At 38.4% G+C, this 14,036-nt stretch overlaps 4 protein-coding genes across 4 annotated transcripts in view; 1 reads left to right on the top strand and 3 right to left on the bottom strand.

Moving 5' to 3' along the window:
• LOC148717072 (uncharacterized) overlaps positions 1–2,769 on the bottom strand; it is a 29,148-nt gene extending 26,379 nt beyond the window's left edge. The window contains exon 1 of the mRNA XM_088745172.1: positions 2,664–2,769. Coding sequence (XP_088601298.1) covers positions 2,664–2,675 — 12 coding nt within the window. The 5' untranslated portion in view covers positions 2,676–2,769. The remainder of the gene's footprint in view (positions 1–2,663) is intronic.
• Positions 2,770–3,675: 906 nt separating this feature from the next.
• The window catches only part of LOC111334541 (uncharacterized), a 32,132-nt gene continuing 21,771 nt past the window's right edge, over positions 3,676–14,036 (bottom strand). The window contains exons 2-5 of the mRNA XM_088745182.1: positions 13,232–13,670; positions 12,137–12,412; positions 5,269–5,320; positions 3,676–4,874 (exon numbers count right to left, since the gene is read on the bottom strand). Of these exons, the coding sequence (XP_088601308.1) occupies positions 4,856–4,874; positions 5,269–5,320; positions 12,137–12,412; positions 13,232–13,670 (786 nt within the window). The 3' untranslated portion in view covers positions 3,676–4,855. The remainder of the gene's footprint in view (positions 4,875–5,268; positions 5,321–12,136; positions 12,413–13,231; positions 13,671–14,036) is intronic.
• LOC148717071 (uncharacterized) lies at positions 5,348–9,511 on the top strand. Its single transcript, XM_088745167.1, has 4 exons — positions 5,348–5,794; positions 5,935–7,603; positions 7,855–8,361; positions 8,785–9,511. The coding sequence occupies exons 1-4, from the start codon at positions 5,563–5,565 to the stop codon at positions 9,047–9,049; spliced, it is 2,673 nt and encodes an 890-aa protein (XP_088601293.1). The 5' UTR covers positions 5,348–5,562; the 3' UTR covers positions 9,050–9,511.
• LOC148717070 (uncharacterized) lies at positions 9,165–11,137 on the bottom strand. Its single transcript, XM_088745180.1, has 2 exons — positions 10,869–11,137; positions 9,165–10,595 (listed from the first exon to the last, which is right to left on the bottom strand). The coding sequence occupies exons 1-2, from the start codon at positions 10,977–10,979 to the stop codon at positions 9,531–9,533; spliced, it is 1,176 nt and encodes a 391-aa protein (XP_088601306.1). The 5' UTR covers positions 10,980–11,137; the 3' UTR covers positions 9,165–9,530.

The following is a 14,036-nucleotide window of genomic DNA, read 5'->3' as shown; positions in this document are numbered from 1 at the left end:
TTCTATTTCTCGCGGCCGGTGTTTAGAGGGTTTCAGAGTGACTACGAATAGATCGAAAGTTTCAACACAATCGAATCTGAAATTAAGTGAAGAACCAATAAACCACGGCATGAAAGCTTGGTAGAAGAAATAAAAAAAGTGTTCTATATTTTAGTCATGTGCATGTTACAGAGATGCATAGGTTTGAAAATGCAGAGCTCTGGCTCTGTACTTCAATGGTTCACAAGTTACCTGTCAGACTGAAAGCAGCGAGTTTCCCTTGATGGTGCTTTTTCAGAGTGGCGCCCAGTCACCTTATGGGTGCCCCAGGGTTCTATCTTGGGCCCTCTACTGTTCCTGGTCTTCATCGATGACCTGGCGGACTGCATAACCAACGGATCCAGTCTAGGTCTCTTTGCAGATGACGGAAAGTTGTAACGCCATATCCACACTGCAGACTCAATCACACTACTTCAAGCTGATTTAGATTGTTCCAAAAGATGGTGCGACGACAATATAATGGCATGGCATTCAGTACTAACAAATGCAAAGTGCTACATATGTCCAAGGAAAGATCTCGCCGCCGAGAACAGCAAAATTATTGTTTAAATGATGAAATATCACATTCTCCTTCTACTACAAGAGATTTGGGTGTGACCATCACAGACTCGCTCTCGTGGTCTACGCACATCGAGCAGACCTGTGTAAAAGCCAATAGAGTCCTTGGTCTTATTAAGCGAGTGTGTGGAAGGGATATAATCGACGAAACTACTAGAAAACTGATATACACTACACTAGTCCGCCCTATTTTAGAATACGCCTCGTCCTTATGGTCTCCTTACACTGCTAAACATCGTAGGCTACTAGAGAATATACAACGGCGGGCCACCAGGTTTATCATGAACTATCCTGATAGAGACGCTTACCCCTACTCTGAGCGCCTGATCAAACTTAAACTTCTGCCACTCGAATACAGAAGGGAATCTCGTGACTTAGTTTTACTTTTTAAAATCCGATGTGGTCTTATTAATGCAAACTTTAATCATCTCGTTTTTCTCATTACATCTCGTTATATGACTCGTCATTATCATCCTTCAAACTTTCGCCCGATTACTACTCATACACAATAGTACTTCATCCAGTCTTTTTTCCCAAGATCAATTAAACTTTGGAACAATCTCTCTTCCGAACTGAAACAAGCCAAAACTATAAAAACCTTCACACACTCTCTTCTACTTCACTATATGGACAAAATGGATAAGTACATTCCGCCCTAGCTTCCAACCTGACTTTCATTGGTTTTTAAATATTGTTTATGAATATTGTGATTTTATTGTTGTAATTTGTTAGGGGAACAAATGCCAATTGGGGCGTGCCCTGTTTTTTTTCCTCCTGCCTTTGTTGTACCTTTTTATAGATATTTTTGTGTTGTATGTTGGCGAACCTTCATAAACTAAAGTAAACTAGACTTATAAGCAAGGATTCCAAAAACCTCTCCTATTATACACTTTTAGTGACAAATTGATACACTCCGTGGCTATAGAGACATGTTTCTTTACAAAGTTGAACCTTTCAACAAAACTTTAAAATAAGCTTAATACTTAGCTTCAAAGGTAGCTGAACTGCGCGCGAGCAGCTCATGACACTCACTGTAGACACAATAGAACACAGCGGCAAAATGAGTGCGCATGCTCCACTACTCAGATTATTTGGGCTTTTAGGGCTAACGGTTCTTCTATTGCAAACATAAGCTGACACGGGTTTTTTCAGCCGAGACAACAAACTTTTTCTCCGGGAGTTTGCCTACTGAAGGAGATGGCCAGAAGCGCTACAGCGATAACAGGCGGCGCTACGAACTTCTTAGCCATGTTATGGCTGCTCAACTTCAGTCACTAAATTCACGAGACTTAATTTCCAACGGCTAAACTTTCCAGGTGTATAGTTTGATAAATGAGTTCTCGTCTGATGTTGTTTTAATGTCGAAATTTTAGGTACCAGGTGTCGTTTAAACCGGTAAAAGCTAGCCCTCATTTTGTCTCGTAAAAAGACGTGCAAAATACACCTTTATAAAAACGGCGATAAAACCCATAGCAAAGAGAACTACAAGAAAATTTTTATATGCTTTTACTGTGCAGTGATAGTGTAATTACTGTGCAAAGTTTGGTGGTGAATGTACTTGTTTAGCGCTACCAACATCTTTCTAAAGTTGCGTGACGATTTTACCGTTTAGGCAAGGCGAAAACGGCTTTTATCAGCGAATTTTCAAACTTTTTTCAATTTCAGCCGGAAAGAGTATCGCTGGAACTTTAGAATATTTTCTTTCCAAACTAGTTCACAGAAAGGGATGTTTTGGCAAAATAAAAAACAATTCGATTTTTCGTCACTGATTTGCGATTCTCGAAATATACTGGCGGCCTCTCTTAAGATGTTTCGCCGAAGAGATCAGTTCACTTTTGTTAACATGTACACCGTATGATTCAACATTGGAAATTCTTTGTTTTGCTGCGCGAAAATGTACATAGGTGTGAGAACTTACAAAGCCGCAGAATCAAATAACGAATACTGATAAGTCGTCGAATGGTGAATTCATTCACTTCGATTTCAAACCCATGGAATGCGAACTTTCTTTTACCATAAACAGAAAATGAACTATAGGAATAAATAGGTGAACTGAAGATAAATACCTTTATCTCCATATGAACGGTTTTGCGATCAACTGGCTCTATAAAGTGAGTGTCGCCGAGATCAGAATAGACTCCACTGTTCAGTAAAATGACCTGAAACTGTCGCAAAACAAAACAGCAGTCGGGCTAATGGCTATTAGCCTTATTGTCGCTAAGGTAACGAGAAACAGAAATTTCAAACCAATCAGAGGCTGGAATATTTACAGAGCGATTTCTAAAGGAAAACTAGTTGCTCCTCTGAGTACGTGTGCGAAGTATTTCCAGGCATTTTTTTTTTAATTTTTTTTCTTCTATTTTTGCCAGTGTTTAGAGGGTTTCAGAGTGACTACGAATAGATCGAAAGTTTCAACGCAGTCGAATCTGAAATGACTGGGAAGAACTGATAAACCACGGCATGAAAGCTTGGCAGACGAAATAAAAAAGTGTTTCATATTTTATATCATGTGCGTGTTTCGGAGATGCATAGGTTTGATAATACCTGAGCCGATTACCACCACCGCGAAGACTAGTGGTTTACCCAGCACTCCAAGTGTTCTTACACGAAGTACTTTGGTCAGGAACTCCAGCGGAAGTAACTTATTAAGCTTGACTCAGGGTGCATGGTAGACGATGCCTCAAATAAGCGTCACAGTTTAAACTTGTTTCAGCTGCTTAGAATCTCAAATAATTCCGAGTCAGAGTCTTCCCCGGGACTTGATTTTTCTGAATTGAAGTTTCCTACACTGCGCAGGCGTGCCAGGAGCGGTGATCCTCAGTAGATGGGAGATTTAAGGAGTTCTGTTCAGTTTTGGCAAAAAAAGAAAAAGCGTACAGTCAACTAGAAAGAAGCTCTAGTACCAGTAGTATAGAGGACCTCAGAAACGACAGCTTAGCAGGGTCTTCAGGGGACGCTTCTGAAGGGGGCTGTTTTAGTCTTCTTCGTCGTGGGTTCTCCTGTCAAATCTCTTCCTAAATTTAAGGAAGTCGAGTGCTCACATCACTAGACTGACTTATAAGCAAGGATTCCAAAAACTTCTCTTCTTTAAACACTTTTAATGATAAATTCATACACTCCCTGGCTATACAAACATATTTCTTTACAAAGTTGAACCTTTCAACAAAACTCTAAAATAAGCTTAATAGTTAGCTTCAAAGGCAGCTCATGATACTCACTGTAGACACGACAGAACACAGCGGTAAAATGAATGCGCATGCTCTGCTACTCGAATTATTTGAGCTTTTAGGACTAACGGTTCTTCTATCGCAAACATAAGCTGAGCGGGTTTTTCAGCTGAGACAACAAACTTTTTCTCCGGGGGGTTGCCTCCTGAAAGAGGTGGCAAGAAGCGCTAAAGCGATAACAGGCGCTACGATACTCACTGTAGACACACACCAGAACATAGCAGCAAAATGAGTGCGCATGCTCCGCTACCTGACTCGAATTATTTGAGCTTTTTAGGGCTAACGGTTCTTCTATTGCAAACATAAGCTGACGCGGGTTTTTCAGCCGAGACAACACACTTTTTCTGCGGGGATTTGCCTACTGAAGGAGATGGTCAGAAGCGCTACAGCGATAACAAGCGCTACGAAATTCTCAGCCATGTTACGGCTGCTTAACTTCAGTCATTAAATTCACACCTGTTACCAAAAACCTTTTCTCTTTGTGTGAGAGATATGAGGTTTGACACCAGCTTTTCTGAAAAGCAGTAACTTTAACTGTTTTGATTTGGGCCTATACCCCACGAATTGAAAACGAACAATGAGAATTTTAAAATGCTTCCATTTTGCCTCGATAGTGTTACTATGGAAATATTGTCCTTCTCATTCCTTTGCACGCGTAAATTTCTCGCGAGTTACAAGCATGAGCACTCATTTTGCCACTGTGTCGTCGCTCTATAGTCGCATTTCATCGAGAACATAGCGTGAACTAAAAATTACATTTCTTAACATCGTCGTTTTGAAGCATCTATACATCGATAAAATGATTTGATTATACTGCCTCTATCTACACTCGATTTCCATCCCTATCAGCCGTGGTGTCTACTTTTTCTACAAAAAACTTTCACTTCAAGAATTGCTTATAAAATCCCTTGGTTTGCATCTATTAAACTTCCGTGAAATAAAAGTATAATTTTTCTATGGCTTTACTCCTGGAGAACTAAAATGACGTTATATTTCTTGCTAGAAACTTCAAGTTTTCTATGGCCGAGGGTTCACAGAGTCTGTGATAACCTACAAAAAAAAATACAAAGATTTAGCACCTATACTAGCCATATCCTACTCCTTTCCACAAGCTGGGCTACCTGTGGTACAAAGCGGGAAATGATTTATCAACTACGGGATACGAGACGTAACGTCATGACCGTCAAGATGGACGACGCCATCTTGGTTTTTTAAAGAAAATTGGATTTTCTTTGAGATGCATGAAAATGTAACGAATAAAGTTTCTTAAGCTTTATCAGAAATAGATCTTGGAGACAAATAAACAGCAGAAGCAAATGAAAGTTTTTGTGGTAAAATTGCTTTTTAAGACTACATTGACTTTATGATGTCAAACAGTTATCATGTTGATCGAAGAACTTACAATGGGTTTTAATGAAAACTCGAGTAAGTGATAAGTACTTACATTCCGACAACGAGGCCAGATGCGAAAATGAACACAATGTGTGGAGACAACACTAAAGAAAAAAAGAACAGATTTTTGTTAAGCATAGTTAATCGAGGGGACTGGTTAGGAAGGCCGGCGAACTTCAAAGGGGTAGGTTATTGTTCAACTTTTTGGTGCGTGACGTCACGACTACCGTGCATCACAATACAATGCAGCGTTGTTCGAAAATGGTTGATAGAGAAATGTTTTGACTTTAAATTATTTTTATTACTGTTTGCTTGACTGAAAATGCATAGATTTTAACTCAAAAACATGCCTGGAGATAACTGTTCCGTAGTTGGCTGTGGAACTTGCCGTAAAACCAAGGGAATTGGAATATGGAAGCTTCCAGCACCTCGGAACGAAGCATATCGCAAATGGCGCGAAGATTGGCTCCATGAGCTCAAGAAATACAGAGTTACGGACAGTAACTTCCAACGACAGATCGAAAATGACAAAGTATTTACTTGTGAAAAGCATTTTCATGAAAATGACATCGAAATAAGTAAGTGTGTGTGTATAATTCCAGCGATTTAGCGGTGTGCTTATTAGTAAACGGCCCGCCAAAACATGCGAAATCTACTATGTAACTCAGTTGAATTTTTGATAAAAACGTTAACATATATCTTAAACTTTATCTCTCAGCCGTATCAGAGAAAGTGACAAAGAAAAGGCCGAAGTTTGGAGCACTTCCATTGCTGAGCATGCCACAGAAGAGCTTTCAAAAACAACCACCAACTCCCAGGCCTTTGAGATCAATTGTAAAGGAAGACTTCGAAGTTTCTGATATTTTGACCGAAAAGAGACATTGTTATAAAAGCTTCCATGAATTCTGTAAAAGAGCCCAGTCATTGAAGATTATACAAGAGTGGTGTACTCAGGCCAAAGAAGACAGAATGGTGTTCAGAAAGTCAAATGAGTCCTCTGTTTGCTTACCACAACTGGAGTTGGTGGTCGATGACAGTCTTGGGTTCACCATTTTAGTTTATGGTTGGTTACTACCAGATGACCACATACTTTATACGAAGTATTATAGATCAATGAGAAATGTTACCTTGAATGAATTGGTCAGAAAACTAACAGAGTCCTTCATTATTTGTCCTGGGATTGAACAACCAGAACTGAACTCAAATATTATTCACCATGTTATCCCAATGTCAGTGGATCCTTTGAACTGTAGTGATAATGAACCTGAAAACTTTTCCTTCAAGGAATACTGGCGTTCGCGTAAATGCCAGCTCCTTGTTGAGGGCATAGAACTTTGTTTATCATGTGAGGAACAATCATATAATATGCATCGATCGTCACAAGCAAAGCAGCGACGAATGTCAGAACCTGCACATCTCTATGCACCAGTTTCTAAGACTGCCCCAGATAGAATTAAACTTACACTGAGAGGGCAACGGCTTAAATGTGCAGATCTTGAGCGCCAGCTGAATGAAATGAAATCAGAAATTGCCAAATCCAGTATTGAGGTTGATCACAATTTGAGCAATGATGTTACAACCATACTCAGTGAAGCTCAAGAGGTGACACCGTTCATGAAATTGTTCTGGCGGCAGCAAAAGAAATTGCTCCAAAGTAGTCCAAGTGGTGTCAAATACCATCCAATGGTTATTCGCTATGCCTTGTCGCTGGCTGCAAAATCTCCCTCCTGCTACGAAGAGATCCGACAGAGCAAAATCCTTGTACTACCAAGCCAAAGGACACTCAGAGATTATCGGAATTACATCAGGCCAACGAGAGGATTCCAAGAAAGTGTATTGGAGGAACTAAATTTATTAGCCAATTCCTACTTTGACACACAGAGATATGTTGTGTTGCTATTTGATGAGATGAAAGTCCAGTCAAATTTAGTATTTGACAAACACACTGGTGAGCTTATTGGTTATGTTGACCTTGGAGAGCCAGATATCAACTATGCAACTCTTGAAAAGCAAGATGACATTGCAACGCATGCCTTAGTTTTCCTCGTAAGAGGTGTTTGTACTGAGCTTAAATTTGCACTGGCATATTTTGCTACGACAGGTGTAACTTCAGCTCAACTCATGTCACTTTTCTGGGAAGGTGTGTGCATCCTGGAAACTTCCTGCAATCTCTGGGTTATAGCAGCCACAGCAGACGGAGCATCTCCTAACAGAAAATTCTATCGCCTACATAAAGGGCTTGATGATGCACCTGGGAAAGATGTATGCTACAGAACCATAAATCTGTATGCTCGACACCGTTACATCTACTTTTTCTCGGATGCCCCCCATTTGGTTAAAACCACTCGCAATTGTCTGCATCATTCAGGCTCTGGAAGATGTACAAGGTATGGGATAACATCAACTTTATTTTACATATTACATTTTTGTCATCATAAGAAAAGAAAAAATATTGCTTAAATTTATATTATACATAGTACAGGAAAATACATAAAAATATAAATGTAGACTTTTCATAGTGCATCTAGTTATTAACCACCTAGTCTTTACTATTATTTTATTATATAAAATAGCTTGACTTCTTATTACTCATATCACAAGACACTTTGGTTTACAATGTTAATGTTATTGATTTCAGATACATGTGGAATAATGGTCTTTTCATCCTGTGGCAACACATCACTCAACTTTTTTACCAAGATGTCGAAAGTGGTCTAAAGCTGTTACCAAAGATAACATATGATCATATCTATGTCACCTCCTTCTCGGCCATGCGCGTGAACCTTGCAGCCCAAGTGTTGAGTGCCTCAGTCGCAGCCGTCCTCAGATCCTTCAGCCCCCCAGACACAGCAGGAACAGCCCAGTTATGTGAGATGGTGGACTCTTTCTTTGATTGTCTTAATGTACGTAGTACCTCTGAGCATCATAGGAAGAGGAAACCATTTCTTGCTCCATACACCTCTGTTGAAGATAGAAGGTTCCAATGGCTGGAAAGTACATTTTTGGGATACTTCAGGGATTGGTTGCAGAGCACAAAAGACAGGCCAGGAGAGTTTACCAAGAATGCCCGAAGTAAGATGTTTCTCTCTTGGCAAACATACGAGGGGCTACAAATTACTGTATACTCAGTAATAGAAGCAACAAGGTTTGTTGATCACTTTGTAATCAGTTTCTATCTACTATGAATTATTCTCTTATACAGTAATCATCACAACAAATGTCACTACTGTATGTTTGCTTTATGTCATTGATAAATGATGTAAATAATGTAAACCAGGCTTAACTGGATCTCTCACTATAGATAATATTAGTTTTGTAGTGTTTGTTGTTTTTATATTGAATAATATACAAAAACATAAAAACAACAGTAAAATTATAGAAATGTGCTAAGAGACTTTCAGTTTGGCCTATTTGTAGAAACCAACGTTATTGTTATTATAAAAAGCACTTGAGTGGTTTAAGAAATATAAAGGAAAAATCCAGCTTGACTAGTTTTCCTGTGTATTTTAAGAATAGGGGTATGTCAAACTGATGTTATGCTTTGTGACCCTTTGTTTTCTTTTCAAAGGTTTCTCCTGGGTGAAGGAATGGAGTATGTTTTGACAGAACGCTTTTGTCAAGACACTCTGGAGGAGTACTTTGGTAATCAACGCAAATTGGGAAGAAGAAGCGACAACCCAGACATGAGAATCTTTGGCTACAATGATAATGCAATAAGAATACAAAGGTCTATTTCGTCCCAAAGTGGAAATACCCGTGGAAGGAAGGACAGGGGCAAAGCCTGGGTAAATGTAACAGATGATCCTGTTCCTAGAAAGAAGTCAAAGAATTGACATCAACATTTTTAATTTATTACTAGAAAATACTGCTATATAACTTTGCAGTGGTACATCCAAAAATGTATTGAAATACTTGTAAAACATTCTTTGCAATGTGATGTCAATTCCATTGTTTTTCTTTTGTATTTAATCAACTGCAACATTGTCTTGTAAATGACTTGAATATTGATTCACAGATGTTTGCAAACCACTTTATATATATGTATATATATATAATATTGTACATAACTTGTTGTCCTCTAGATAGGGCTCACTTCTAAGTTAGAATTTTAGTGTTCTATAGATGCTAAAGTAAACCAGAACATTGACATTAATAAATACATTGATTGCTTCAAAGGTGGTTGCAAACCACCTCATACATTTTAAGTATACATAATTTGTTGACATCTAGATGACTGACTTCTGCTAACATAAACCAGAACATTGACCCTATAAATAAAATTGCCATTTGATGCATTTTATGCTGTCTTTGATTCTAGGGTTCTCTATCATCCTTTCCTCCACTTGCCCTTTTAATTTCCTTTCTCAGGGACTTAGCTTTCACTTGCTTCTGTTTGATCTTGTGCTTCTGAATTGCATCTCTTGCAAATGAAAATGAGCGTACACGTAAATATAAGGTGATAATACTGTGCAGCATATCTTTACTAATTCTGCTATCAATCTCCAGTGAGGATTCAGATACAATTTCATTGAAGAAAGCAACTACATCTGTATCTTTGCAACATTTCTCAATTACAGCTTCAATGTTGATAGATCTTTTGTCAGTTTTACAATTGTTTCTAAAATGATGTTCTGCCCTCAAAAATATTTTCTGGGCTTTTTTCGTTGGATTCCACAGCCCTCCACGGCTTAAGGAAGAGATAAGTTTCTGTGATTCAGTGATAGTCTTTGATTCTTCTTTGCATGCATTTAATAAAGATGTAGCCTGTTGACTTTCTGTTGATTTCCAATTCTTAGATGCTCTGTGTTTATTGTGCAGATTTTGCAAGACATAGCCTCCTAGATATTGTAGACCAGCAATCTCTTTTTCCTTTAAAGCTTTTTCAACTTCGTTATCATTTACAGGAGAAAGAGATTCTTTGCAGTTGGCCAGGAGTCGATCAGCAAGTTTAGTTGATAACAATGTTGCTGAATTACTGGACAGACTCGGGAAGTATTTTGTAGCATGTAATGATATGGTCGCGTAATACTTGGAGTAAAACTTGTCAGCGTTTCCATTCTTCGTAAAGCCATCAAAAATAGTCCGTATCTCTTCAAACTCTTTCGATCCTTCGCAAATGTTAAACTGGAATGATGATATTTCATCTCGCATTGCTTTTGTAAACACTTTTCTTTTGCTTATTGTCGTTTTCACGTTGTTCACCAGATCGTTCAAAACGTCGCTTGTAAATGCTATTCTTTGCCTTGATTCTTCCTCTTGTACATCTTGTTCGGGATCTTGGTTGTTATCTTTGTGTTTAATAGTCGTGTGTCTGCTTAGACCTCGTTTACTTTTACAAACTTTTTGACATATACTACAAGCTACGTCTTGCCTTTGGACCTAGAATGTAAGAAACATTTAGTTGATCAAACTTGATAAAATCGCCCACAGTTTGAGATCAGTTTATACCAATATTGCTACTATAACTCTTCTTAAAGCTTTAAAGATTCTAAAAGAATCCGAAAGAAATCTAATTTTTCTTCTGGAGCTCTGGAAACAGATACACAATACCGAACACTGATCGATCTCAAGCCAACTACACTGAGCCTTTTCTAGCAACAAACCGCGAATAAAATGACTAAATAGGACTAACTTTTAGCTTTTAACACGCACCTCCTGTACAGCTTCATGAAACTGTTCTTCCAAATTCTCATCTTCTTCTAAAACTGCCATAATAGCATCGAAATCTTCTTCGAATATAAAGTCTTCGATGCCAGACGCCATGTTTGTTTACTGTGACAACGATAGCGATGCACGGTACTCGTGACGTATCATGACGTAACGGTGCAATTCAACCTAAAATCGTAAACAATAAGCCGGTCCTTTGAAGTTCGCCGGCCTTCCTAACCAGTCCCCTCGATTAACTATGTGTTAAGTTTAGGAATTTCTCTTGTGGAGAGTAACTTGTTAGGCTCATTAATAGAGCACTGCAATAGCATAGTATAGGTCATGGGTGTAAACTCCCGTGCAGGCCTGAATTTTTTTCAGGCCATATTTTTACTACTGATTAAGTTAAGTGTCCATAACTGCGGAGATCACTCTCATATTCAGTTATTAATCCACACTTCGCAAATATGATATTCATATAATCACAGTAAGAGTAACGCTCTGCACCTTTCTAGAAGATTTTATTAGGCGATGCAATAATGATGTACTGCTACAAGAAAAATAGTTTTGAAGTTTCCGGCACCTTCTAGAATGTCATGTTAATGTGAGATGGAGTTCAGTCACCGAATGGAAAGGTTTCTGTTGTCGGCAAAGGTCGACTTCTTGAAGAAGCTACCTAGAGCTGCTGTAGTCTGCTTTCAAAGGAAGCCTGCCTACAGTCAGAGTTTCAGACAAGATTTAGAGATAGCAGTCGGTTTGAAGTGAGTTTGTATCAGTGCTGACTGAAAGTTAAGTCAGTAAAGGAGTCATGTTAAGTAGTCACTTCCTTGGAATAGTTACCCAGAAAAGTATAACTAAATAAATTAGTTTGCTTTATAAGATAGAGCATAAGATAGAGTGTCGAAAGTGATTCGAAATTGCGTTGGGTTTTGCATTACTTCGCTCTGTGATTGGTCCAGAATGCTCGCGTCACTCTCTCAACCAATCAGATGCAAAACTGAAACCAATCACGACTTGGTCGCCTGACTATTCCCGCGCTTTAGACAATTTGTTTGATTTTTCTTTGGGTTCTCATTGGCTCTTAAGGGTATTTTCCTTCCTTCTGATTGGTTATTGTGATTACTCTGGTTTTGGTTGTACGGCACTCAATCGAAAAGCGCCCCAGTTGCGTCGTGTATTTTTTTACTGTCGGGTTTGATTACACTGTAACATATCTCCGAGTCTTCAAATGAATGATTTGAAACAATTTTTTTTAGAGTTAAACTAAAACAAACCTGAGCTGGAGGCTTGGCAAACGACTTTACACTCTTTTACAGATTTCAAGTGTTCTTTCTCATAGTACGTGAAATTCTGCTTCACCTCAGCACAACTATACATTTTATTGGCCAAAGTGACGTAATCACAGAGGGTACCATTAAGATGGTCCACGTCACATTTCTTGTCGTCGCTACCTTTTATCTTGATGCTACATGACATGGTCACTGTGATGGTTCCTCCATTGCTGCAAGATTTGCAATCTGGTGGCGAGATTGACCCTATGCTGAAAGACACTGAAAAACATAATTGCCAAGTGAATATACAGAATATTGTTAATCATAGCAGCTACTTCATGGTTCTAAGTTTGCATTCGTGTTAATCTTCTCCATTGCTATTAATCCTATTTTTGTTTCAGTTTTTGTTTCAGTTTTTGTTTCAGTTTTTGTTTCAGTTTTTGTTTCAGTTTTACTTCTTTTGTGTTTGTGCGTCCTGGTATCAGTATCATTTCACAGTTTTATTTTTTTTTTTGTCTCATTCAAAGAATTTTAATTCATCCGCGTCGACAAATACGAATTCGAAATCATTCCTGGTAACTGTTACCACATATTTGCGAGAGAGAATGGTGCTGGATTTTCTCTAAACTGGGTCTTTTCTTATATCAGTTATAAAATTAATAAGAGGAATGCATGCTGTCCAATTTTGGAAATAACTGGAGGAAAAAAAAATCCTTTGATAGCCAAAATTGGACAGCCTGAAGAGGATTTTTTCAACCGATTGTTTTCAAGTTAGACAGTTTAGTCCTATTATAGATACGAACAGTTATGATATAATTATTTAGTGAAACGTCCAATCGCGGTTTTATAATATGCAGATTTTTAACAGTGAAGAAAGTACTGATGCCCAAAATTTCACACAGAAACAGAAAATCAAAAATGAAATTCTATTAAAAATAAGAGGTAAAAAGGAGTTCGAGAATGAAAGCAAGAGAAAAAAAATTGATAAAAGGTTCTAGAGGAACACGCCCCTAGAACCCACAATTCCAACCTTTCCCCGTCCTGTTAAATTTCTTTTCTGTCGTCCTCGGTTTTTAAGAAAACAAAAAAGTCTCTTACCATTACGCATGGTAGACATGGAGGGTGATGTTGTGACAGGCGCCTTTGTTGTTGAATAAGTTGTTGAGATTGATACTGTAGTGGCTGTAGCGGCTGCATTCGTTGAGGTTGATTCTACTGTGGCTGTAGTGGACGCTTTCGTTGGGGTTGATACTAATGTGTCTACTGTGGCTGAAGCGGACACTTTCGTTGAGGTTGATACCATTGTGGCTAAAGCGGTCGCTTTTGTTGTCGTCGTCATTGGTGTTTCCGTGGTGTACGTCTCTTTTACAGACTCTGTATTATTACACATTACTATCGTTGTGCAATTAGTTGTTGTTGATGTGTTTTCCTGTGTTGTCGCGATTGCTGATGTAACTTGAGTATGGACATTTGCATACAACAGTTGCATGCAACATATTAAAAATAATGCAAACCTCGGGCGACGAGGGAATGTCATCTGTCAAAGCGAAAGCAAAAAGTATTGCAATTAACTGAAAATACACAAAGAGCAAAATTCAATATGCGGTGACCAAGAGGCAAATGTTCGCGAGTAGATGTGAGTAGGAAGTTGTGAATTGTACCATCACTGAAAGAAATTCAAGGGTCTTTCAGTAAACTTGACTGATGAAAAAGATTCTGGTGACACCTTCACGTCCATTTGAAAAGAAAATTTGTCTTGCGTAACAAGACAAATTTTCTTACGTTTGAAACGGAATTTCATAGCACGATAACTCTTCTGAGTTGAAACAGGGCTATGTCTTTAGATCAGTCCACCCTTTCAAATTTACAAATAAGTTTGATTGTAGCTCAACAAGTTTTTGTT

This window comes from Stylophora pistillata, chromosome 14 (assembly GCF_964205215.1).
Source record: "Stylophora pistillata chromosome 14, jaStyPist1.2, whole genome shotgun sequence".
Classification (NCBI taxonomy): Eukaryota; Metazoa; Cnidaria; class Anthozoa; order Scleractinia; family Pocilloporidae; genus Stylophora; species Stylophora pistillata.
The sequence above is the reverse complement of the archived record's forward strand: the minus strand, read 5'-3'. Positions and strand labels throughout refer to the sequence as shown.

Excerpts from the sequence above, each read along its gene's own strand:
- LOC148717071 (XM_088745167.1), top strand. The coding sequence starts at position 5,563 with ATGCCTGGAGATAACTGTTCCGTAGTTGGCTGTGGAACTTGCCGTAAA. Across the intron at positions 5,795-5,934 it reads TGAAAATGACATCGAAATAA|CCGTATCAGAGAAAGTGACA; the intron begins GTAAGTGTGTGT and ends TTTATCTCTCAG. Across the intron at positions 8,362-8,784 it reads TCAGTAATAGAAGCAACAAG|GTTTCTCCTGGGTGAAGGAA; the intron begins GTTTGTTGATCA and ends TTCTTTTCAAAG.
- LOC148717070 (XM_088745180.1), bottom strand. The coding sequence starts at position 10,979 with ATGGCGTCTGGCATCGAAGACTTTATATTCGAAGAAGATTTCGATGCT. Across the intron at positions 10,596-10,868 it reads TTCATGAAGCTGTACAGGAG|GTCCAAAGGCAAGACGTAGC; the intron begins GTGCGTGTTAAA and ends CTTACATTCTAG.